This window comes from Tenrec ecaudatus, chromosome X (assembly GCF_050624435.1).
Source record: "Tenrec ecaudatus isolate mTenEca1 chromosome X, mTenEca1.hap1, whole genome shotgun sequence".
Taxonomy (NCBI): domain Eukaryota; kingdom Metazoa; phylum Chordata; class Mammalia; order Afrosoricida; family Tenrecidae; genus Tenrec; species Tenrec ecaudatus.
The window spans coordinates 91021343-91049258 of NC_134548.1; the positions used below are offsets into that span (position 1 = coordinate 91021343).

At 37.3% G+C, this 27916-nt stretch overlaps 1 protein-coding gene and 1 pseudogene across 2 annotated transcripts in view; both read right to left on the reverse strand.

Annotated features, from left to right (window-relative positions):
- Positions 1 to 7868: 7868 nt before the first annotated feature.
- Positions 7869 to 27916, reverse strand: part of CHM (CHM Rab escort protein) — a 216316-nt gene continuing 196268 nt past the window's right edge. The window contains exons 15-16 of one of the 2 annotated variants that reach the window (XM_075538794.1): positions 21621 to 21781; positions 7869 to 11456 (exon numbers count right to left, since the gene is read on the reverse strand). In XM_075538794.1, the coding sequence (XP_075394909.1) occupies positions 11277 to 11456; positions 21621 to 21781 (341 nt within the window). In that variant the 3' untranslated portion in view covers positions 7869 to 11276. The remainder of the gene's footprint in view (positions 11457 to 21620; positions 21782 to 27916) is intronic. The other variant, XM_075538795.1, reaches the window with a different exon arrangement.
- Positions 14153 to 14658, reverse strand: LOC142434713 (COX assembly mitochondrial protein homolog pseudogene; annotated as a pseudogene).

A 27916-nucleotide genomic window follows, 5' to 3' on the forward strand; every position in this document is an offset into this window, starting at 1 on the left:
TGGGCAGAGGCAGTAAGTCATAAGTAAACATCTTTGCTATTCTCTGCTGTGAGCCACGATTCATCTGACATCAGCCATATCCCCTTTTCTACATCCTCTTCTAAATCCAGCCTGAATCTCGGGCTGCTCCCTGTCGATGTACAGTTGCAACTATTTGGGGATGATCTTTTTACTTGCATATGATATCAATAATATTGTTCTAGTTTGAGCCACCTTTCTTTTGAATGGGCACAAATCTAGATCTCTTTCAGTCACTTGGCCAAATAGCTGTTTTTTAAATTTCCTGACATAGACAAGTGCGTGCTTCCCGTGCTTCATCAGCTTCAACTGGTATTCCACCAATTCTCGGAGCTTTGCTTTTGGCTAACACTTTCATGGCAATCCACTGGATATTCAGTCTTCCTCCCCAGCACCATAGTCCAAATGCAGCATTTCATCTTTAGTCTTCCTCATTCGTTGTCCAGTTCTTGCATTCACATGAAGTGCCTGAAAATACCCTGACTCGGGCCAGGGACCCCTTAGTCTTCAAAATGACATTTTTGCTTTTGAACACTGTAAATCTGTAACATCCGATATGCCCAACGCAACATGTCATTTGATTTATTAACTACTAGTTTATACATAAGGACTTCATACAGAAGAACATTCATGTCTGTGGCCTTATAGTTTGCATAGTCATAATAATAGAAAAAAATGTATGACATTTAGTAGTATTGTCATAAGAACTTTTCTCATTTAAAATATGCATAAAATATTTTGAAAAACCCTTAAATTATATTCCATACTCAAATATTTTAATATAAAAATGACATTTTTCTCCTTTCCTCCCCACATTTGCTTATGCACTCATGTTGTCTTCAGCGATCGTGTAGGGAAGGTGAGCATCACAGAATTCTGAGTTATTAGAACAAAGTGTTCTTGTGTTGAGGGAGGCCTTGAAGAATGACACTTTTCATCATCTCATCAGAAACAGGGAAATTCATAACGTATCAGGAAGGAATAAAACAACAGTAGCCTTTGGCCTAAATTTAGCAATAAGTTTCATTCTACTGGAAACCATGTAATGCACATCTCAAAAAATGTAATTTTGTGTTGCACTTTATTACCTTTGCTTTTATTCAACCCCTGCAAAGCAATACGTTTTGTGAGCCAATGAAATTGACGTTTTAAGATCTAGGGGAAACATGAATGATGGAAGTGCCCTATGTTCGAGGACATATTTGCTGTTCTTTCCATATCATTACAATTACATTTGTTTCCACACAGAAACTTGTTTGCACCTGTCCTCAGTATTTTTCCCAGCATACTGTTAACCCTCATTTATTGTTTCCTCTGCTAAACGATACTCCTTGTATTTGAATCCACGTTGCTGTTCATGTCAGAAGTTGATTTCCCATTTATCACGCTCGGTGGCTTCTGGGTTCAGGTAGCCTCCTCAGAAGGGATCAGAATGGACTGTTTGCACTGGTTGTTGGCAAGCAGGTTGTATGACTACATCAGGCAAAATACATCATTTGAGTTGCATTGTGAGGTTATACACTCTGAATAATAAACTACTAACATCAGTTGTGCGTTACTGCCATGTATTTATATCGGACTACAGTTTAGAATCATTTGGGAAATGTGATCTTAATACACTTGGTTTTTTTCGTACACTTGCTTGTCTTATACATCACCAATTAAGTTAGTGCCAATTAAGAGGGGTCCCGGTGGCACAATGGTAATGTGTTGGGCTGCTTCCCACAAGGTTAGCACTTTGAAACGAGCAGGCACTCTGTGGGCGAAAGACTAGGCTTTCTATTTATGTAGAGTTACAGTCTCAGAAATCCATAGGGACAGTTCTACCCTGTCCTACCGGGTCATTATGAGTCAGAATTGACTCTATGGCAACGAGTTTAATTTTTTAAACCGGCACTAGTCAAGCTTAATTGGTGGTCATTATGAGTCAAAAATAATTGTGTGGCAGAGGGTGCAGGGTTGGTTTTTTTTGAGTCCTGGTGGTGCTATAAGTGACTAGTGGGCCAGGCAGTTAAAGAAGCACAAAGGCGGCTGTTTGAAACCACCACTCACGCTAAGGGAGAAAGATAAGGCTTTCTACTCCCATAAATAGCCACAATCCTGGAAACCCACAGGGGCACTTCCACGTTGTTTGAGAAGGTCACTCTGATTTGGAATGTGCTAAATAGCAGTGCGTTTTTTGGTGGTGCGGCTGGATAGCTAACAGTGGACAGCTAACAGCCAAGTTCTAAGGTTTAGACCGACCAGTGGCTCAGAGGGAGAAAGATGAGGCTGTCTGCTTCGGGAAAGATGCACAGCCTCAGAAACCTATCTAGGATGGGTGTGTTGGAATCAACTATATGGTAGTGAATTTGACATTTTAAAATTTTTCGTGCCAGCCAGTTAGTGCAATTTTGGTTTTGGCTAACTTCCTAGTAACTCTTACAACTTGACCAGGCACAAATCTTTTATATAGAAAATGAGGTATCCAGTCTTCTTGCTGGGACCCAGTTTTCCTGGGTACAATGGTCCACCTAAGGTGCGACTGATGTAATTTTGCTGAGATATTAGAGATTAATCATATGGTATAGTGTACTCTGAAATTCTATGTACTAGTGAGAACTATCCTATAAACCTCTTTCTCAGCAACTTATAATACTAAAAGAAGGAAAAATACTAGAAAATCCTACATTTGAAATGTTACTTCATCTTTACACAAAGATCAAATTAGAAAACTCGACTACAGTGAGGTTAATATGGCATTTCCGTTCTAAACCTGTTGGGGAAAATTCTACAGAAATTGAACTACTAAAATAGTCTATTATATTGTGCTTTAATTTTATATTGTCACAACAGAACCAAACTTCCCCTTTGTAGCTTCAAGGACCTACCACAGACTGTAGAAAGAATGCAATAGCAGTAGGGGAAAGGGAGTAGCTAGTATTTATTTAGCTGTATTATAGTTTTTTATAAAATTCAAATTACTAAAAACTATAAGTTTTAAGATTCCCATCTCAGGCACCAGATTGTATGGGTTCAAACCTTGGCTTTGCCGCTTACTGGTTTTGCATAATTAAGCAAATTCTTTTCCCTCTTATTGTCTCATTTTCCTCACCTGTAAAAATAGGCAAAATAATAGTATTAAAAAACAAATATGTCACTTTGAGGACTAAAGTATACTTGATACAAGATAGGGTATTTTCAGTCATCTCATATGCATGTGAAAGGTGGACAAATAAATTTAAAAAGACCAAATAATTGATAGTGTTATAGAATATGACTATGGAATACCATAATCAAAATTCAACAAATCTTTGTTGTAAGTACAAAAGATCAAATGAATTTGTGTTTTGAGTACAGCCAGATGTTTCTTAGATGTGAGAATGGTGGGATTTTGTGTCACATACTTTGAAGATGTTATTAGAAACAATCATGCTTTTGAGGACATTCATCAGCTTTGATAGAGTAGAGAAGGGCACTGGAAAGGAAGTAGGCTCCAGAAAAGATTGATTGACACATAGGCTACAACAGTGGGCTCACAAATAGCAACAATTGAGAGGATGGTGGAAACAGGGCAGTGTTTGATTCTGTTGTGCACAAAGTCTTTATGAGTTGGAAATTACTTGATGGCATTTAAATGCTTAGGAGTCAGGACCCACTCGATGATACCTAACAACAACAATATCATACAGTAGCAATTTCTTGTCCTTTAAGTAGCATCTTCATTTTATGACAGGGTTATTTAAAGATATATTTTAAAACGTGGGTTTGTTTGCACAACCGGGAGATGTTTTCTCTTTCATTCCAAAACTGGAAACCAGCTTTGTATTTTGAATTCTAAGCAATTTGTTGTTTTGTTGTCACAGAAGGAGAAATGTTATACAATTCTACACTGATAGAAAACTAGGAACTGAAGTTTTTCTGAGAAGCACAGATGGATGAGTCTAAAACACACAAAGCCAAGGACTTAAGAAAACCATTTTAAAACTGCAAGATAACTGAGACATTCTCTAATTACTACAGTCTGCCTATAGAAACAGGCGATCACAATGCTGTTGTTAGCTTCCATCGAGTTGGTTCCAACCCAGAGTGACTTCATGCACAACAGAACCAGATGCTGCTGCATCCTGTGCAAACCTCGCGATTGTTCATGTGCCTGAGCCACCGTTACAGCCGCCGTGTCAGTCGTTCTCCGAAGGCCCTTCCTCTTCTTTGCCGCCCCTGGACTTTCCCAAACTTGCTGCTTCTCCTGATCACATGTCCATAGATGAAGTCTTGCCATCCTGCCTCTAAGAAGCACTCTGGCCATACTTCTTTCTAGAGAGACTGGGTTGTTTCAATATTCTCCAGCACCGCCACCCAAATTTATTGATTCTTCTTCGGTTTTCTTTATTCAGTGTCCAACTTTCACATACACACCAGGTACTGTAAAATCCTATGGCTTGGATCAGGCATACTTTAGTCCTCAAAGTAACATTCTCATTTTTCAAAACGTTAAAGAGGTCTTATGCAGTAGATTTACCTAATGCAACATGTCTTCTGACCTTTTGACTGCTGCAGATTGTGGAATCCTTGACAAAATCACAGTGTCCGGTACTGCAATAGACATACAGAGTGTACCTTGGTCTTTGCTTACCCTGGGCTGCAAGACGTAGGGAAGACCTCTGGCAGATGTGATTCCCAAGAAAAGTCTTGATGTAAGAGATATGAAAGTAGAGGAGATTCTAAAGAGTAGGAATAGCATGTATATGCACACAGGTAAGAGATATCATATTAACCTTTCTGGTGGCTTCCTTTGCCACTTACCTCTGGAAGGCTTCGTTCTGAGTGGGGCCTTCTCCTGCATGTGGCTGTCAAAATCTTGGTCCCATAAATGAGTTGATGTGTAACACTCTCCCAAGGTCATGTATTTTTCCTTTACTGGCCGCAAATTCTCCACAACTGACTACATTCTTTTTAGCAGATGCCTAATATTGTGTATCATACATGAATGTGTTAAAGATTCAAGCTGGTCTCCTCTTAATAAACATTTCGGTTATTTCCAGTATTTTTTTAAAAGAATGCTATCTTACCAAGGGCATATGAGGGAGGGGGGAATGGGGAGGGAGGGGGGGAAAAAAGAGGACCTGATGCAAGGGGCTTAAGTGGAGAGCAAATGCCTTGAGAATGATTGGGGCAGGGAATGTATGGATGTGCTTTATACAATTGATGTATGTATATGTATGGATTGTGGTAAGAGTTGTTTGAGTCCCTAATAAAATGTAAAAGAAGAAAAGAGAAAAAAATGATTAGGGCAAAGACTGTACAGATGTGCTTTATACGATTGATGTATGTATATATATGAACTGTGAAAAGAATTGTATCAGCCCCAATAAATTGTTAAAATAAAATATATATATATATATAAAAAAGAATGCTATCGAGAATACTCTTGTATTTCTTTGTACATGCCCCAAATTTTGTGTAAGATAGATTTTTAGAGGAAGAACTGCTTGGTTAAAGGTATTATATTTATCATTTGAAAACTACTGCCAAATTCTCCAAAAAGGCTCTAAGCGATTATACTTTTAGCCACAATATATGAGAGTACATTTCTTCTACTCATTATTCCAGATATTAAAAACAATTTGGATTTTATGATCTTGATGGGCAAACTATGACTATTTCCTGCATCTATTTGATATTGAACATTACGAGGTTTTGTTAACATGGTCAACATCTCTAGAACTATAAAAATAGTATTAATACATTAAAGTGTAATTTTGATGGAACCCTGGACAAACTTATTACCATATATATTCAAGTATAAGCTGACCTGAATATCAGCCGAGGCACCTAAATTATACCACAAAAACTGTATTAAAAATGTGCTGAAAAACTTATACACGAGTATATATGGTAAACTCTTTAAAGAGAAAAATATGCTGATATTGTTAAAGGAACAATGCAAATTAGAAATCATGTACATTAGAAAAGTACACAAGGAATGAGAAACATATAAGAGAAAAGAGCTAGTTTTTGTTTTGTTTAAAATTTTTTCAAAATACTACCAACAAATTCTACAATGAATTGGTAATCTTACTGTTATTTCCCCCTGAAACACACATACAAAAACTCACTGCATCAAGATCAGGTACAGAGTTTATCTCTAAAGGATTATTTCCTTTAGGGGTTAACTGCCTCTTAAATATCAGGAGGATTTACACATGCAAATCCCATTAATATTACCACATAAATCCCCTTATAGTGAGAAGCAAATAGGCTCTGCAGTCTACTAGTATCCACGTTCTAATGATTACCTGTCAAATGGCCCTAAGGGTCATCATCACTAGAAAGAGCAGAGGTAGCAATTTGTATAGGAAGGGCAACTCACTGTAGCCCCACAGCTAATCTGTGCATTAATGGAAAGAAAAATGGCCTTCAAAATGTGACTTGGGATGCTAAGTGTTAAGATACTTAGCTGGCATTTTTTAAATGCTATCATTAAAGAGGAGAATTCAAACATCAAAGCACTTGTTTAAAAAAGTGTGAATATTATATGAGCTTCAAGGTGTTTGAAGGATAATAAGGCTACATGTTTAAAAATTCAATTAACCTTATCTTTCTTAAACATGATTAATAATCCCAGATAAATTGACATTTCTAAAACAGTCCTGTTATCTATTGGGCTCATCTTGTCTGATGAGTTTTTGGAACTACCTGAGACTGACAGAAAACCTCACTTTGCTTTTACTATTTGAGTAAAGAATAAATCATGGTTCAATGAAATATATATATATATATATATATATATATATTCACTTTCTTATCTATTACAAGCAAGCTGTTTGGATCTCAATCACCATAGAGTGAAAAAAACATTCAGGTTCTTATTCACCTAGTGATATAAACAACATTTTACATTCTCATCCACTGAAGTGTGAAAACAGTTTGTAGGCAATTGTGGTAGTCACCTAATTTGGTGTCAACTTAAGAATTAAGAGTGTAGGGGTGGAGTCTAGGCTGTCAATCTGGAGATAGCCAATGAGATTTCTGTGAGCATGGCCTTCTCCTGAGAATTCTGGGAAATCTGGTACTTCCACCTTGGAGGCGGAGGACATCTCTCTGTCTCTCTGGTACTCCCTGGGAGACATTGCAGATGACAAGCCACATGGACACGACCAGACCTTAGAAACCGGAGAAGCCACAGAGAGACCCCTGTCAGTGCTGAGATGTTTCCTATGACACTGGATCCAAAGACTTTCTACCCACTGGCGTGTGATCTTCTGCATTCGGCATCATTTCAGGTGTTCCGTGAGTCTGAAGAGGACTTTAAAGATTGATATCAGAAATATGGGCTAATAGCGGACTTATGGACTTGATCTGGACTGAGATGGGATATTTTCTCAATGTTCAATTGCTTTTGTATACAAAGTTATTTCTTATACACTTATGTGTGTCCACGGATTTGTTTCTTTAGTCTACCCAGACTAACAGAGCAATTGATGTGCTGTAAGGCCACAGCTCATGCCTTGCAAGCTCCACAGCACTGATTTCAAACAGATTTGTTTCATTTACTTTTGTCTGATGTTGACTTCAATTTTGTAGTCTCCAAGAGTCCACTAATGAAATCATATTCATGTATCATTTGACTGCCTTTCCCACAAAATTGACACATGTCTGGAAACAAAAGCAAGTGTGCAGCTGGACAATGAACTACGTACTTAATATACTTAAAGTAAAACATAAATTATTTCAAAGATGGACTTTAATTTCTTGGCAGATAAACAAAAATTGAATGTTAAACAAAATAGAATACCACACTGGAAAAGTACTGAAAACAAACTTTTCTTTATTTCCTCTGAGCACTTACTATTATAGTGTGCAAATTATGAAATCATATATCCATGCTTTTTGAAATATATATGATAAACTGAGAATAAAGAGATAAATTATGACCAGTCATAGTAACTAACTTGCAAGAAAATGATATAATTCCAATTTTAAAAGATCACTACTCTTTAGTAATTAAATTTCAACAAACATTTTTTACGGTCTTTTGGATTTTAGACAAGAAAGTTTGCCAACTTGGAAACTAGGATTACAATGGTAAAAGTTAATCATTAACATGGCTTTTCCTTTATCGACAGATGCCAATCTCATAAATTATGCCTGTGCTATAAGTTAACTATTAAGATGGCTATTTTACTATGGGCAACTAAATATTATGAATTGGGGAAAAATTGAACCTCTTAATTTTCCTATAGAAAAATATATACGTTGACCTTTATAATATACATGTGTTTTTCTGGGCAGGCACATCAACTAGAAAAATTACAGTAGTAATGTATGTTTAGTAACTGGTTTTCATAATGATCACCAAGCTGAATGGCATTATTTTGCTTAATAAGCATGCATAACTAAGCACTTTAAATAGATGAATCAATATTCTTGGATAATAGCAATTTGTAAAATTTTCAAATAGCTACCAACATGTTTATATCATGTACAAGATATTTGAATCATATGACTTCAAGCTTGCAGTTTTCCAATAAAACCAAGTTGTTTTGTTTTGTTACTTAAAATATGAAAACATTTGTACTAAGATAGCTTAAAAAAAGAAAATAAACTCTTACTTAGAATACTTTGTAGTACATTTGAGGCAAAAGGGGGATCTTAAGTTCCCTAACACAAATGTTATATTTTTTTAACAGCTGAATAACATTAGTAATCACTAATCATATTCAAGAACTATTAAGAAACACGTCCACATTATTTTTTATGACAAAAATAGCTAAAATAGAGTACAGCATGGGCTGGGCATAAACTCTTAAATATGAGGGGACTCCAAAATGTTCATGGTAAAACAGAACTAAAAGGTAATGAATCTTTCCACTACCTTTAAAAAAACTAATTCATTTCTCCCTCATTGTTCTACTTAGATAGTAGAAGTATGATGATCAGAATTTGCCTGGTTATTCTGGTTCTACCCTGACATGCTGTTTACATAAACATGGATGTTTCACTCAAGAGTACTTAACTCTAATAATTATTTTAAAAACAGTATTTTAACTTGTACAATTTAGAGCAGCCGTCTCCACACTCTGCACACTCATATAGTGGCTCCTTGTATATTGCTCGTACTGAGCTAGTAGGACCCATCCTGGTACTTCTAAGCAGGCATTGGCTGGGTTTCAGGAAACACGATTTGACTAAAATCTGAATCCATGGAACAAAATGGGAATTTCATGAGAAGAGGAGAGGGGACTGAAGTCATGGGGGCGGGGGAGTTTTCCCATTCTCCTAGATTCAGCTTTATCTACTGGGGTTGAAAAGGTGAGGCACTATCTACTTTTCTTGGTTCTTTTTATTTTCCATGAATCTGGAACCTGTCAAAGTTAACTTTAAAATTTTCCCTGAAGCCTCAAGAGATCAGACAACAGCTACTAGTGGACCGGGTGAATAACATCTCCAAGCTTTCCACTGTAACCATGGCTCTTTGCCAGGCAGGCAATCATAGGCAAGCTTGTATGAAAATAAACTATGTTCTTTGTACTAAAGTTTTCATTTCAAGTACAAATTGCTCACAAAAAGTAGACCATCAGATTTTGGCATTTGGAAAAAATTGAATACAGTACTGCCACCGTAACTAGATCTGTTCTCTCTCTGCATCCCAATTATCTTTATGAGTTTTAAGAATTGTCCAGCTATATTTAGAGTACTTGATGGCTTTAGGTTTACATAATAATAAAGTGATATGAAGAATTTATGGTTTTTCTTACTGAGATTTCAGATCCATAATTCTATATGTTATTATGTTTACTGGTCAATGCAAGTATAACATTTTAATTTAAGAAACACAATTTCATTTGGAAAGTTTAATGCAGAGAACATATATAAAAACTTGATATATTTTATTAAGGAGTTACCAGAATACAATTATGCAGCATGATATAGTTGACATTCATTCTTAAGTTAATAGAAAAATCTTCCCCCAATTTTATTTTAGAAACCCATTCCAAGTATGGTGCTGATACATTAGGCAATAAATTATTATTTCCACTTTATAGAGAGAGAAACTTAGATTCAAAAGTTCATTAATAAGCCTAATATTATCAGTAGCATATCCAGCACTAAATTAGGCCCATAGATGAATAGACTAAAAGCTGATATTCCAGTTACTTGATTAGACAGAATTTCAAAATATCAGTGAGTCTATCTAAGCCTTTCTTTCCATTTTACAGTATTTCATTATTGAAGTTTCTTACTGAATAAATGATTACACATACAAATATCATAACTAATGTGAAAAATAAACAAAATTCTGCTACGTAGAAGACACATGATCTGCATGTAAAAATGTTTAAAAACATATAAGCATTGGAAATGCTTCCCAGGTAGAAAATGAATCTCTGTTGCACACATAGGCTCCTGGCTGGATTATGAAATGTTAGTTTTCAACTGCATTTATGTAGGTTGCTATCATGAGATTCATACCTGTTATGGATTATGCCTTTCCAAAATTAATTTTAAATCCTAACTCCATATCTGTATAAAATCCCGTTGGGGAATTTTTCTTTTGTAATGCTAATAAGAAAGCAGAGTGTAGGGCATATCTTAAGACAAGCTCTATGGAGATATTAAAGAAATTAAACAAGTAAGCAGAAATGGGGGAAGAAAGTTGCCATGTCACACGACTATCAACAAGAAGCCAAGGAATAAAAGCTAAAGAGACAAGGAAGCCTCACCCAGGAGCTGTGCTCAGATTTGGAGGCTGCTAGTCTAAATTGATGTTTGCTTAAGACAGCTACTTGGGGTAATTCTGTTACATTAACAATAGATAACTAAGACAATAACATAAGGAAAATATAACTCTAAAAATTAAAGGAAATATGTGAGTTGATTCTAAAGATGTGATTTTTATACAAAGATTCAAAGTGGCAAGCAAAAGGTGCCCTACAACCCCAGAATTATTAACAATGCATAGGATAACTTCCATATTCGTAGCTTATTCCTGGTGGTCCATACAGCTATAATGTTTGCACACTAATCCCAAAGATTGGATACTTTAAAGCAGGCAAGTCAATGCGCTTTACATGGATTTTGTGTTCCTGGAGTGTCCTTTTAAAGGAAAATTTCCCTTTGGATTCCAATGATCATTCTTTGTAATTCTGCATGTCAATTGGCTATTGCTTGTCTAATATTTTTCTCAAACAGTTCTTCCACCAAGAAGACTTTGAGGTCAGGAGGAATTTTCAAAGCCGCAGGCCCAGTATGGGGTATTTTCTTTATTCAGAGGGTTACAGTGGGTTTCCTAGGTATAGGCTTGTGTTGCAAGTCTCAGCGTTGGCCTCTAGGGAAGAACTGCATTCCGGAGCCTCGGCTTGTAAACTGGCCCCCTCAAGAACAACGTCTTCAGGATTTGGTGGAGGTGGGCAGAAATCTTCATTGGGACAGATTTGCTGGAAAAGTGCTTCAGCCTTGAAGGGGGGGGGAGACAAGTTTTTAGACATTAACAGCATCTATGTACATTTCTGGCATTATTTAGAAAAATAAATAAATCATCCCCCTCCCCCCTAAATTTACTTAACCAAGTTATAGTACTTCGCCAATATACATGATGGGCTTCTTTCCCTTTAATTCTATACATGCATGTAAGTTCCACTAATCGAGGATGTCAGTAATTGGTCAGATTCCTTATCAAGTAACCAAATTATTAAGAATTTTAGGTCCTTCATTTTATATACCAACAGAAATAGACTTGTCCTCATAGACTTCCCATAAAGCTTGTTTGTACTGGTGTAATGAAGTGCACAGTCATTTTAAGAAGCCATTCCTCAAACCCAGAGATCTATTCATTATTTTTCATTTATTTGCTTTTCAGGTATTATTTTCTTCCCCCATATAGGTGTGAAGGAATATAGCGGTGTTTAAGACTCCTACGTTTATCTGCATAAATACAGCTCACTGACAGATATATAAGGGCACCAGTTGATGGAGATTTTATCATACTGGTAAGAAGTAAAGCTGTGTCACCTCTTTAAAGTGCTAAAAAAAAAACCACAAAAATGTCTTTTTGAGGACTAAAGTACACCGACCCAATCACCTCATATCCAGAGGAAAACTAGATAATTAATAAGCAAGATTGAAGAAGAACATATGCTTTTGAATTAATGGTGTTGGCCAAGAATACTGGCTATACTACCATAAGCTGCCAAAAGAACAAACAAATCTGTCTTGGAAGAAGTATAATCAGAGTGTTTCTTAGAAACGAGGATGGCAAGACTTTGTCTTATGTACTTTGGGCATGTTATCAGGAGAGACCAGTCCCTGGAAAAGGTAACATAAAAGGTCAGCAAAAAAGTGGAAGATCTTCAAGATGGATTGAAGTGGCTGCAGCAATGGGAAAGGGAAATTAGGTCAGTGAAAAAGACTATCAACAAGATGGATTGACACAGTGGATGCAACAATAGGCCCAAATAGCAATTGTGAGGAGAGACGGTGGCACATAACAAAAACAACTGATAACAGACAGTCATTAACGGGTCTTAAGATATATGCTTGTTTTGAATCGCATAATGATTTTTTTTAATGCAATCACATTTTTTCCAAATGTTAAGGGCAATTAACTAGGCAAAGAGACAAAATATGGCCCCCCCAGCCAAATGTGGTTTGTTACCCATTTTTGTAAATCAAGCTGTACTGGAACAAAGTCAGATTAGTTTACCTCTTGTGTTTGGCTGTTATACACTAAATAGTGGGGTTGAGCAATTGTGACAGAGACAGTTTGGGCTACAAAATCTAAAATATTTACCACCTAGTCCTCTTTGTTGGTAGAAGGAATTCCCTGCACCAGTTATTTAAAACTGATATTTGGGGAGGAGGGGTGGTTGTGTGCAGAGGCAGGGAATTTCGAGTTTTGACTAGGAGTTGAAAGGAGTAGTAATGGGGGAAAAAAGTTTTTTTCCCCTTTTTGGTATATTTCAAGAGTATTTTTTAAATTTGCCAATTACTAGGGATATGTTGACTTTAAATATTAGAGGTAACTGCTTGACTCTTAGCTAGAGGTACTTACTCCTAACTGTAGAAGCAGGAATGACTGCTCCTATTTCAATTCTGCTAACGGTCGTTTTATCTTCTATCACTGGCTTGTCTGGCTGTGGAAGTGGTTCTTTTCCTATACTTTCTGCATGGGATCAATCACCAAATCTTGTTAATTTTATATTTTACGTATTGATTCCATCTTTCTACTAGACAACTATAAAATAATCAGAACTGGACTGGTCGCTATGCTCTAGGGTTTCCCTCCTGTAATTACTTGTCATGAATTCTGTTATGCCACTTTTTGGCGTAACATTTTTCAATGCCAACAGAATAAAATCCAATATCCGAAACCTAAAACCAAGCCAAATCCACCATTTCCAAGTTCATCCCAACTCTTAATGACCCTATAGGGTAGAGCAGAACTGCCTCATAGGGTTTCTAAGGCTGTAAATCTTTATGGAAGCAGATGACCAGATCTTTGTCCAGTGGAGTAGCTGCTGGGTTCAAACTAGCAACCTTTGGATTAGCAGCTGAATGTTTAACCACTGGTTCCCTCCAAGGTCCACACTATGGCATATGCAGCCCTTGATGCCTACAACCTCTGGTCTTATCACCTATAATTTCATTCCATCTCCAACTGATACTTTTAGCTTCATTAATAAATGATTATATATAAACTTTCCTAAATGCAGCTGGTAAGGATGAAATTCTTTACATCTGAACTGTTTATTGTTTTCTTTAAAAAATTTTCACAGGGGACAGCACCGGAGACACAGTGTGGGAATTGCACCTGACCTGATTCCACCACACCGAGGCAAAGCACTGGGGGAGTGCAGTGGAACAGCGAGGGAATGGAGTGGCAAGGTCCCCAGGGAATGCTGAAAGTGGACTTTGGGGCCAGGGCGTGTTGCCCCAACAGACTGGACTGGAAAACGCTCCTAAAGGCCAACAAATGATTCTTGAACTAAAAATTCTTTTTTTCATAAAACAAAAATTTTTAATTTCAGATAAAATTAACATTTCCATAATTTAAGATATAGCATAAACCATTTCCTTCTCTTGGCTGCATGAATTCAATTGACTGCACCATCTGTAAACATTCAGAGTTCCTGAATGTCATTTAAATATTTGCCTACAAGCTTGTAGGTAGCTTATGTAGCCTTTTTTGGGTAGGAATTCCAGTTTTTCTGAATTCTTCCTTTTTCAGTTATTCCATATTGCATTCTTCATAAAATCCTGGATTTGTAATTGTATGTTAGCAGTTACACAACCATTCAGTGTAGAATTTTCTTTCCAGCATTTTACTACCACGGGGATCCCAGAATCCTTACATCAGGTAAAATCTTGAACTCGTTCAGATCATCTCACTGACCTCCTCTCTCACTGTTTTGGGGATCAAAACGTCTTGCTTGATGTGTCTGACTTGATCTCCTGCTGGTGGAGTGCCATCTCGGTGTGCAGGTGAGGCAGTAACCCCGAGAGGGATCGGGGCTGTTTTCCATTGAAAGGAGAATTGTTCCTCATCTTACATATCCTTCTTTGTAAGGCTTCTCTACTCCCAGAAAGAACCTAATCCTGTGTCACCTTAAATATAATTCTATCATTGTATATACCACATGGCACGGTATTTGTTGACATTCTTTTCTCCTTCACTAGACAGTGATTTCTTCAGGGCTGACAAGCACTGTGTTTCAGTCAATTCTTTATTTTTATTGCCTGGCAATGAGACAGAATTTCAATACATTGTATTTTTTAAAATGGAAGACTTTTAATGTACTGACATGAACAATTTTTTAGAGACTGTCACATTAGAACTTAATTACTATGTAAATTTTCACCAAAATCACAATATATAAAGAAAAAATACTATACTGAGACACCACATAAATATTGGATATAACTAATGCTACTTTTATTTCCACTCCACTTTCTCTGTGCTTAACATCTCTCCTATTGCCACCCAATTCCCTGACGACTTTGGGTATTGTCTTATTAGAAACAAACTGCCTACTAAAACTACCACCGATTATAGGCTGCCACACTATCCTCACGTGCCTATCGGACTTCCTACGTCAGCCCTGTTGTTAGTGGCCTGAACTAATGCCACGTTCCTCCTTAGAAAGACTCCATGGTTACGACACAACCTTTCTTACTGCTAATTGCCTGACACTTTCAGTGTCAACTGCCATGCTCTGAAAGGGATAAGATTTAGGGTTTGTATCGAATTCAGATGATCAGCTTTTTGGAAAATGAGGTCTCCTCATGATGTGATCTAACATGATAAAATCACCATGATGGGATCTTCTGTGAACGGCCAGGAAATTATGGGAAGACTAGGGTAGGGTGCTACCCTCTTAATCAGATCACAATGCTGATACCATTAAAAGGAAGTTTCCTCAGAGGTGTGGCCTGCTCCGATTTAAGCTGGATCTGTGGGAAGGTTTTCCCTTTCTTGTTGGTTCAGCTCCTGCATCGACCCATCATCTTGTCTATGAGCAGTATGCCATGTTGTCGGCCATCCTTGGATTCATTCACCTCTGCCTGTATAAACCTCTGGTCTTCCTGCTTCCTACTTCATCTTCCTGCTTCCAAGTTTGTCAATCCCAGCAGCTCCTCGAGTCAGGCTAAGCCATGAGACTGATGTGCTGACCTTGATTTCATCCACTTCTGCCACTACCAGTATGTGGTCTGCCTGCTTCTTGGTTTATCAGCTCTAGCAGCTACATGAGTCAGGAAAACCCTCCAGGTTAACATCTAATCATACACTTGTACCAGACAAAACTTAACCACGTCTGCATCTGTGTGAGTTACTTTCTTGATATAAAATGTTACACACACACACACACACACACACACACACACACACACACACACGCTCTTACTGTTTTTGCCTCTCTAGAGAACTCAGTCTAATATAGAAGGTAGGTAAAAAAACATTTGCTAAGAGGGTACCAGTTCGTACAAGCATAGGTTTATTCCAAACAAAATGCATTTAAACACATTTCTCTGATCAGTGGATGGTTGCAACAAATTTATGGGAATGCTGCCCCACATAAAACTATAGGTTTTAGATGAATCAAACATTTTAAGGAAGATCGGGAAGACTTCAAAGATGAACCAAGATCATCAAAATAAACAGAGAAGAAACTGTGGCTAACATCCAGAAATTGGTAGAAGATTAGAGTCACTATAGATGCAATAGCTACTAAAGTTCAAATCTCTCATGGTCTGGCATTTTCAATTTTAAGCAAACATTTTTGTCTCAGAAAGCTTTTGACAGAATGGGTACTTAAAGTGTTGCAGGAAGACAAGCTACCTCAAAGAGTTTATCTTTTTATCAATTTTGTAAACAACAGTGAAGCTACCGAAGGTAGTTTAATAGCCAGGGAGGAGTCTTAGATTTACTAATCCTACCCAGATCAGAACAAACTCTGGATAACCTGAAGAAGAACTGGAATTCCAGAACACTTCATTGTGCTCCTGTGGAACTTGCCCCATGGATCAAGAGGAAGGTGTGCAAATGGAACAAGGGCATAAACTTCTTGGATGAAAATTAGGAAAGGTGTGTATCAGCATTATATCCTCTCTCCATATTTATTCAATCTGTATGAAGAGCAAATAATCATAGAAGGTGGATTATTTAAAGAAGGCTTACTAACTTATATATGCAGATGGCACAACCTTGCTTCCTGAAAATTAGAAGGACTTCAAGCACCTGCTGACGAAGACCAAGGCTGAAGACTGCAGCCTTCAGTATGGATCACAACTCAATGTCAAGGAGATCCAAATCCTCGCAACTGGACCAAAAGGTAACATCATGATCAACAGAGACAAGGTTCAAGTTCAGAAGGGTTTTGTCTTGCTTGGATCCACAATAAATGCTCATGGAAGCAGCAGTCAAGAGATCAAAGGATAAGCTGCATGAGGTAAATCTGCCACACAAGATCTCTTTAGAGTATTGAAAGGCAAGGATGTTACTGAGGACTAAGGTGTTCCTGACCCAAGTCCTGATATTTTCAATTGCCTCAGAAGAACTGATGCATTTACATTGTGGTGCTGGAGAAGAATATTGAAAATATCATGGATTGCTAAAAGAAAAACCAATCTGTCTTGGAAGATATATGGCCAGAATGCTCCTTCAAGGCAAGGATGGCAAGACTTCACCATACATACTTTGGAGGAGTTATCAGGAGAGAACAGTCCCTGGAGAAGGACATCATGTTTGGTAGAGGGGCAGCGAAAAACAGGAAGGCCATCAAGGAGATGAATTGACACTGTGACTACAAAAATGGCCATGTGTTAGTCTGGGTACTTAAGAGAAACGAATTCACAGAAACTCATAAGTACAAAAGAGAGGTTTATATAAGAGGTAAGTGCACATCAAGAAAACATCCCAACCCAGTGCTGCCCAAGCCCACAAGTCCAACATTAACCCATATGCCCGACACCAATTCACAAAGTCCTCCTCCATCTCACAAAACACACACAGTGATGCCGACTACAGGAGGAAAGCTGAATCAGTGAGCATGTGTAAGGAACTCAACGTTGGAAGGGGTCTCCCACGGCTGCTCCAGCACCCAGGGCTGCATCAGGGTAGGTCTATGCGGCTTAGCCTCAGGGATGTCTTGCAGGAAGTGAGCCTTGCCAGCTGAAGCAGGGAACTGATTAAGGCAGATGCACCCTGGTCCGACCATCACAAAGCAAGAGACCCAAGAACTAGAAAGGTGAGGCTCACTGGACCATTTATTTCTCTGCGCTTCAATTAACCCCACATGTGTTTATTGGCCAGGTTGGCACAGTAAAGTTTAACTGTATCAGGGCTCAAGCAAAGGAATAATTGTGAGGATGGTGCAGGACTGGGCAATGTTTCATTCTGCTGTGCATAAGGTTGCTATGGGTCAGAATAGACTCTTTGGCACCGAACAGTAACAACAACATCCAGAGAAGAAAGTCCAATCCAAACAGTAACTTCTGAAGGGATTTATTAGACCACCTAAATTCAAGTCAAGAGAGCACATATGGTGATTGTTTGTTGGCATTCCAAAGGAGTAATCTTGATGGATTTGTCTTAAAGGGCACAGGCCAATCCCGGGGGCTTTATTCCTAAGAAGCTTTTCAAAAGTGAAAACTGTGTTAGTGGGAAAAGGCCAGGAAAGTTGCACTGAGGATTTCCCCCAACCATGCCAGTGCATCTGTTTAATCTTCCATGGTAGCAAAGGTTTCCCTGTGAGAATGCTGTTGGCAAGCCACTGGGATGACATCTGGAACATTACACATGAAGAAAGCAAAAGTCGACTTGGGACTCAGTCAGCGGTTCCAAACCACTAGTTGCTCCATGGGACAAAGACGATGCTTTCAACTCCCGTAAAGAGTTCCAGTCTTTAAAGAAAAAAGAAAAAAAAAAGAATTCCAGTCTTGGAACCCCACAGGGGCAGTTCCACCCTGTCCTATAAGGTCTGAGTTGGAATGGATTAGATGGCCGTGAGTTTTTGGAGCATTTGTAGTATAAACTGCTATCTAAAGGCTGCTAATTTTGGTTTTAAAAAAATTAAAGTTCATTCAGGGGAAAAGTAAATTACCCTAGTTACCTGGCTTAAAGATGGTTTGCAATTCTCTTTGCACAGAAATTAGAGCACCAAAGTATAAAGGTAGGTCTTGAACTATCTTGGACTTTCTATTAAACTTCTAAAATGAAGATTGATGAAAGACATGGTTTCCTGGTTTTATTTGGTATCACTGGCTGAGCATGTATATCCAGATAACCATTAAGACACTATAGAAGAAATGAAAGTATTTTTGGCAACCTCCCCCCTAAAAAAAACTGTAGATCGATAGATAGGTCAGGGACATATTTACAGTCTTGTTGTTATGAATAAATAATGAAGATTCAAAGAGCTACTAGGAGATTCCCACCAATGGTGAAAATAAAACTTCCATCTGTAGTCTTAGAATAATATTAAAGTACTGACTTAAAAGACAGATCTGCAAAGTCTATTTGTGAAAAATTTTAGATTGTGCAGATATATATTTGTATATGCATGTGATCTTTAGCTTAATGGAATAATAATTCACTGTGGCAGCTGTGTCAATCTGCTTCATATCCCTTCTAAAAGTACTGTCACATAATTTTGCTTCTTTATCACGCTTCTTACGGCTGTAATAGTTTAGGACAATAGTATGTATATATGTGTGAAAAATCAAAAGTTATATATTATTTTCTAAGACTAAAAAATACAGTAAGGACATTAGAGAATTGTCTTAGGAAGTGAACAAGTATTGCTACTGGGGGTTCCATCTAGTTAATGCATGAGTTTACTCTGAACATGGCATGTTTAAACATACCTCTGTGAACAGTAGCTGGACAAGGATGCTGTTTGGGTGTTTTTCAGGAGTACACTTGTCTTAGTTTCCTTGGGGTGCCCTTTTGAAAAGATGCATTTTGTGCCATGGAGGAAAACAGCTTTGAGGTGAGGGGATAATATAAAATTTTAAACAAAACTCCAACAGTGGCCATCTTCTCATATCATGGAAGCTTTGTAGAAAACTCAAGGAAATGCTGTCCCCAATTGAATAAGTGTTTTAAGGAACGCGGTGAAAACTTGAATGCATCAAGAGAGGGAAGACCATCCAAAAATGGTAGAAGACAGATCACAGAATTAACCTGAATAGAATAGCTACTAAAATTGGTATTTCATGGAGTTTGGCATTTTCAATTTTAAGCATCTTGGCTGCAGCAAGTAATTGATTCCATCGTTAACTTAAAACATTATTCAAAGAGCTGATCGTCTCATCAACTGTTTAATGCAAAATCAAAGCTAATGAAGATGATTTCTTGGGAGCAATTCTAACTGGACACAAATCTTGAATTCAGAGAGTCAGTTAGGTCAAAACAGTGGCCTCTGAGGAGATTTGTTGCACTGGTTATGCTCCAGGCAGAGAGGTCAGCTCAGAAGTTTATGAGCATTGGTTTTTGGGGGACCTCAGAGTGATAATCTTGATAGAATTTTTTGAAGGCCACATGATGATCATGGGGGCTTAAGATGAAGTTTATTATTATGAATCATTCTATTGGGAGGCACACATCTTAAAGAAATCCATCATTTAATTGTATTAAGCACACTTGTGCATATGTTTCCATCAACATTTCCAAAACATTTTCTACTTGAGCACTTCCTATCACCTCCTCTTTTTTCCCTCCAATCCCCTACTGTCCCACCCTTGTGAATCCTTGGTCAATTATATATTATTATTTCATGTCGTACACTGTCCTTTGTCTCACTTCACTCACATTTCTGTTATTCATCCCCCTGTGTGTGGGGGTGTGTGGACTATATATCCAACCTTGTGATGGTTTCCCCATTTCTCCCCCTCACCCCACTACCCTCATGATCTCACTACTCTGACTACTGTTCCTGAGCGTTTTAATCTGTCCTGAATTCCATGTGTCAAAAGTTCTTATCTGTACTAACACGTGTACTCCGTTCTAACCGGATTTGTAAGGTAGAACTGGATCATGGTAGTGGTAGGGAGGAAGCATTCAGAAAGTAGAGGAATGATGTGTGTTTCATCGGTGCTCTACTGCACCCTGGTTGAATCGTCCCTTCCTTGTAACCCTTCTGTGGGGGGATGTCCAATTGTCTACTGATGGACTTTGGGTCTCCACTCCAATCTCTTTCCCACTGCTATAATTGTTTTGGATCTTTTGATACCTGATCCCATCGACACCTAATGATCATACAGGCTTATGAAGGAGTTGAAAGACAACTGAAAACTGCATTGATGAGGAAAAGACCAGGAATGTTGTGCTGAGGAATTTTTTTCCCCATCATCATAATGCACCTCCTCATTCTTCAAGGGTAGTAAGGGCTATCCTACAAGAATGTCACTGGGAAGCCTTACCCCGTCCATTCTATAGTTCTGATCTTGCCCCTTCAAACTTCTTTTGTCCCCTAATCTGAAAGAACATTTAAGAGAACCCCCAGTTGAGTCCCTCCAGGATGTCAACACTGCTATTTAGATGTGACGTAAATCAAAGAGTGCAGAATTCGTTGTGGAAGGGTTACATAGATGAGAACACCACCTACACATGTAATAGACCTATTTGGAGGATATCGCGTGAAAAATTAGCTTCACATAATGGTATTTTTCCTTTAATAAAGTGTTGTATGATTTTATAGCAATAATTTATGTTTGTGTACCTGGCTAGTTACATCTTGCTTTAAATTATTCTGATTATCGGGGGTAAAAAGTATATGTATTTCAAAATAATAGTCTGTTAGGCCAATAATTAAAATCAGAAGACTAAGAAGCAACATTTTTTAGAATCATCATTATAGTCCATTTTAAAAGTATGTATTTCAAGTTTTCAAATCTCATTCCCACAATGGAATTCATGGATACTCTCGTCATTCTATTCAAGAAAGTAAACATATTTCACTCTGTATTTAAAGGTTAGTAGTTCCTAAAGGTTTAAGGGCAAATCACAAAGATGGCATTCAATGAGGGAAATCTCTTTTTCCACATCTCTCAAAGGGAAAACGATTCATTTTCTCTACCACACCTACCTGTTATAAATGTAAATAAAAAATTAGTTGCCTTACCTGTTTCACTGCATTATCGTTTCCTAATCCACAGTCTGGGCCAGAACATACATAAATGTTGGATGACAAGTTGTTATAGGAGTTCCTGTTGACATCTGAAGAATCTCTCATATTGAAGTACAGAGCCCACAGAAGTCTTGGTTTTGCAACTTCTTCATTTTCTAAATGTAAGATATAAATTTGACTCACAAAACACAACACACTTGCAGACTGTTACATAGTAAACTACAGCTTTGTACAGACATAATGAGCAATCTGCATCCACACACTCTTACATATGGATATGCTGTGTAAATAACGTTAAATTTTCAACTGTAGACAAAAGGAATTATAGCATTATTTTGATGATTTAAGATTTAATTATGTGTTCCCTTGGATTTCGATTCTTCCTCTTCTTCTGTATTAAATGCTTACCATCACGCTCATCCCTTTATTATCCCTAAGAAGTGAAGATCAATGTTCTTATGTTCCAAATGGACAGACCATCTTGATAAATTATATAGGAGTCAATAGTAGATAAAGGATTATGAAAGGTTCGGCATAGGGAAGTCTATAGAGATCGGAAATAGGATTAAGGGAAGCAGCTTGGGCGATAAGTGGGGACTACTAATGTGTACAGGGCTTCTTTCTGGAGTGACACAACAATACAACTGGTTGCAGTGATCATTGAACGTATCAAAATCCAATGTATTGCATACTTCTAATGGGTGAATTGTATGGTATATGAATTAAATAAAATCAGGATTGAAACTCTGATATAATTCATATTCTACTGTTGTCGCCTACTGAATTCTAACATTAATGGCAACCAACAAACAGCAAAAATGAGGTAATACAACCAAAAGTCATTTTTGAGCACATATTCTCTCATTTCACAATGAATATCTACTATGTGTACTGAGCTGGGTGTTACACATGTACAATGTAGACGTAGTTCTTACTTTTCTGTTCATTATTGTTTTAGTGTTGCTGAATTGATTTCAATCTTTTTTTCAGGTACAAAGTACGATGTGTTCATAAAAAAGTTCAACCGTTTCAATCTCCATGCCTAGAGCCTATTTCTTGCTATCCTGATAATTATATCGCTACCTCACTTTTTTAGAAATGTTATACATTTTCTTTGGCTGAAACAGAAAATATTACTATTACTGTATGTATAGACTACAGTCTTCTTTAGCTTGAATTTGAATGAAAAAAATTCCATCTTGAATTTTTCTATAATTCTATAAAATTTTAGTGGCTGCTTATGAGGATTATTGAGGATCATGAAGGAACTTTGAATCATAAGGAAAAATGCTAAAAACATAATTGTCTAGCAATTGTTATTGTTTAATTGACAATTCATGTAAAATATTCGTAACAATTTAGAGTATTTGCAGTAACTCCATTCCCTATTCAGGATACAAGCATTTTCTAAGTATTCAAAACATTTCTACAACAGGAATAAGCACAGTCAACACCTTCAAGATTTTCCCTTCTACATTGATTAAAGATGTTATTGTAAAAGCGTACCATGAATAATCTAAAATTATTAGTAAAATAGGATGAAGAAACTCTGCCGGGAAAATGTGATGTTTTAAAGCAGGCGTCCTCAAACTGTGGCCCGCCGAGGACATTTATCCGGCCCGCTGGTTTTTTTTTGGTCCCATTTGTTTTTTTTACTTCAAAATAAGATATGTGCTGTGTGCATAGGAATTTGTTCATAGTTTTTTAATTATAGTCTGGCCCTCCAATGGGTCTGAACGACAGTGAACTGGCCCCCTGTTTAAAAGTTTGAGGACCCCTGTTTTACAGTCTTGTTGGTAATGAATGCTATGATCTATGTCTAAGGTACCATTACCTTCATGTGGGCTCACAATAGAGGGTTTCACTTACGTATTTACAAAATAAAGGAGCATAAAGAATCATATTTTATAGCTAAAACCATAAGGCTCTTAGTAAATATAATGATGTTTTGTCTCACTACATCTTACAAGAGGCTATTTAAATCTATCACCTATTATTTGTTGGACCAGATTCCTGAGCATTGCAGAGGAATGGATGATAATCCCTGGAGACCTTTAATACTGTCCAGTTCATTTCTAAACATATACTCAATGAAAACCAAACTCATGGTCATTGAATCAACTCTGACTCACAGTGACCCTGTGGGACAAAATAGAACTGTCTTTAATGGAAGCCTTTATGGGGGGGAGCGGAGAGGGAGGGAAAAAAAAAGAGGACCTGATGCAAAGGGCTTAAGTGGAGAGCAAATGCTTTGAGAATGATTGGGGCGGGGAATGTATGGATGTGCTTTATACAATTGATGTATGTATATGTATGGACTGTGATAAGAGTTGTATGAGCCCCTAATGAAATGTTTAAAAAAAAAAAAGAAAGCCTTTATGAAAGGACACGGTCACATCTTTCTCCCATAGAGCACTTGGTGGGTTTGAACTGCTGTCTGTTGGAGTAGCAGCTACACTCTTAACCATGGCACCACTATATACTAGAGAAGTTGATCTTGCGTTTCATGAAAGTACTAGCTCAGAGGAGAGTTTTCACTCTGTAAAAGTTGGGGGGGGAATGCATAATCCAATAAAAATTACCAAAAAAATTCATATAACTTAGGTCTTTGAAAAGAAATCATGCGAGGAAGCTGAGAAATTGATATAGACTGAAGAGAAATGCTTTGGAGATAAGAAAGTTATTAGGCGTTGCCCTTAATACTTTCCAAGAGACATAATTGCTTTGTCTTTCCTGTGGTCAGCTGCAAGGTAGAGCAATAGATGGAACGCAACGTACAGCTGTGTAGTGTACAACTGATGAAACACCCGGCTGGTAAGTTTTAATGGGAAGCACATCGCCTATGCTGTATTGAAAAGCAAGGATGTTACTTTGAGGACTCAGGTGTGCCTGACTCCAGCCTGGTATGTTCAATTGCCTCACACACATGTGAAAGTTGGACACTGAGTACCAAAGACTGAAGAAAAATCGATCCTTTGAACTGTGGTGCTGGAGAAGAACACGGAAAGTATTTGACTGCCAAGAGGACAAAGGAATCTCCTTAGAAACAAGGATGGCAAGATTCCATCTTACATACTCTGGAAATGTTTTCAGGAGAGAGCAGTCCCTGGCGGTCATTCTTGGGGCAGGCCAAGAGATGAAGACCCTCAACGAGATAGACTGACATCGTGGTTGCAACAATGGGCTCAAGCACACGACCAATTTTGAGGATGGCACCAAACTGGGCAGTGTTTCATTCTGTTATGCAGTGGTCACTATGGTTTGAAACTGACGTGATGGCGCATCACAATAACAACGACGACAACAACAACATATCACAAGTGGCCAGAGATGTCATTGGTGTTCTGTAACAGTTCATATCACTCAATTCCATAGTGTAAAGGAAGGCAATTTAGAAAAAGACCTTGAATAAAATTAAATCAGTGTAAACTTAAATTGGGCGAAGTATAGACTAAAACAGACAGACAAAAATCAACAATAGTATACAAAATGAACCGGAGAAATGAATTGTAGTTGCATGCCTATTAAGAGAGAGAGAAAATTATTTTCAACACCGGTGAGTAGTAAGAGATGAAGGAAGTAGGTGACTGTCCTAGCTTTGAGTCGGAACAAAACACATTAATTTAAAAAAATAGGGTCCGTCATTTGCCTCCTCAGCTCAACAATTAGCTAACAGCCCAGCCGTACAGATCACTGGCTTCAAGCTACACCTCTCAGGGAGTGCCTGTTTCTAGCTACTGTTCGAGCTGGCAAGTGCGTGAGATGGACTAAGACAACTCACTGTGCCATGCACAGTAGAGGGGCAAAGAAGGAAGGCGGTGTCGTAATAACGCCGCCTTTCAAACACGTCAAGATACAGTATTTCTAAAACGTCTTGCTTCATTCTGCATTGAAAAACCTCAATTTCTTGGGTAAAATAAGAAACCACAGATAGTTCCACCAGTGAGACAGGAACATCCTGTTCACTCCCCAAGTTTCTCTCTCAGTGCTTTGAAGGTTTGTCTGGAGTCTGGAAGAATGAACGAACATATGAAGTTAGCATACACTTCACTTTCTCAGCAGAAATAAGTTAACTGATCATAAAACATCTCATTTTTTTTACTCTGAAGCAGCAAAGGGTTTAGAGATCTTTGATGTTTCAACGGAGCCTAGAAGCTAGGGCTACTGGAAACACTGTATTAGGACAACTGCTTTGTAACTGGAGTATTATCTCGAGAGCTCTGGCTTCCAGCTGCAAAGTAAATAAGAAAGGCAACACCTTCAGAACTCCACGGGAATTTCTTACACATATGGGCAAAGAAAGATTAGGCTTCAATAGAGAATTTTATCTTTCATAACACATACATTTCCCTACACAGTGACTAGGCTGACTTTCACAAAAGCGTATGAAGCACAGCACTAGAAAATGCAGAAAGCAAAGAAAGAGAAAAAGAAAAGACACCTAAATAATGTTATTCCCTGACATTTGCTTTCAAATAAAATAACCACAATGTTTGAAAGCACAGGCTTTCCTGTTGTTGTCAAGTAATTATAACATAATGGCAAAACCCTTCAATATGTGAAAAAAATGGCTACAGAGAAGAATGTACTGCAACGTATTAAAAGTTCATATTGCCCATAAAGTTACTTCTTCCTCATTTAGGCAGGAAAATGAATTGAATTCTCTTCTCCAGGTGACTTTGCCTCTTTGACCTGCCATGGCCCAGTGCTCACTTTATCTGGTGATTCATTTTCAATAACTCCAACAGTATTTGTTCTGACATTTTAATTAAAATATGACCACTACCTCATCCTGATGATAAAAAGGCTTACGTGTCAGTTAAAACTAGCTTTTGAGTGCCTCAGTGCACCTGAGGACCCCTCTGAGCACATAGTTCTTACTAAAGAATTTCACTCAGGTTCAGAACAATACATCATTTCAAAATGAGATCACTTTCACCATGAAGATTAATGCTTCAAAACCTAACATGGCTAGAGGATGCTAAGTAGTGAACATGTAATTTCTTCCAGCTTGACTTAAAATAAAAGAAAATTAAATGTAATTATAAAATTAAAAAAATTAGAAAACACAAATTTAGTACATTATTTGGGATCATCACTACATAATAAATCTATACCAGAAAACAATGTGAACATTTAGTTATAAAGCAGAAATTCAAGAGCTTTATATGAAAGTACAGATATAGTTAAAGTCAAAGGATAAACCGATGACTCCATATTAGGCTTTTTAATATTATAATGTACCATAAACTTGGGAACATTTTTTATGTTTATAGAGACATTAAAGTGGCAAATAAGCAATTGTGACAACAAAATTTCAAATTACGGTGAAGTAAATTTTCAGATTTGAGTACTTTATTCAGGCATTTCACTCATTAATTATTTATATTGCAATTAGCTTCTAAGACTGGTTTGTTTGTTTATATAAATTCAAATGACACGGTCTGTACCATCACTACAATAAGACATGAAACAATACACATTAAGAGATAAACTAAAGAGAAATAGGTAGGAGTACATAAGTGAATGATTAAAAAGTGAGCACATTTATGAACTAATGAAGAAAATGACCAAAATTCAAATAGACAAGCCCATCTTATAATGAAAATCACCTTGTTTCATATTCAGTAAGGTACTTTAAAAATCACTTACATAAAAAATACAATCAAATATGGTACCCTATTATATGTGAAAAAAATTTGAAAATTTCAGGGTCGAAAAGCATATTTTTCAATGTGAATATGTAGCAGAGTGGCACATAGTCTTGAAACTTAAGTACTTATCACATCACTAGCACGCTATATATATATATATATATATTATAAGACTAATACTTGTTAGGAAAGATTCCTATATTTGCCAATTAATATTTTAATCTCAGTATTTTTTAAGATATGTTTTTTTTCTGATAAAGCAGCATATGATCATTGTACAGCATCTGGAAAATATAAGGACAACTAAAAAATACCTATAATCCTTCCAAAATGATGAGGTTTCTTGAAGATTTGATTCTAGGAATGTAAATATAAATATACATAAGTGTATTTTTTACATTTAGATTTAGTATCTTTATATTTATATGTTTATACATATACAAACACATATGTATTTTCCCTTTAATAGCACTGAATGACAATTTTCCCCATGTTTAGGAAAGAGATTTGCTCAATCATCTTGGCAAACCACGTTGAAAACATCACATTTTAGTTCAAGTTTCAGAAACCTTCGTTTCAGAAGATCATAAAAGCTGCATCATCTTTTCCACCATGAGTCATCATTATTTTCCTTAC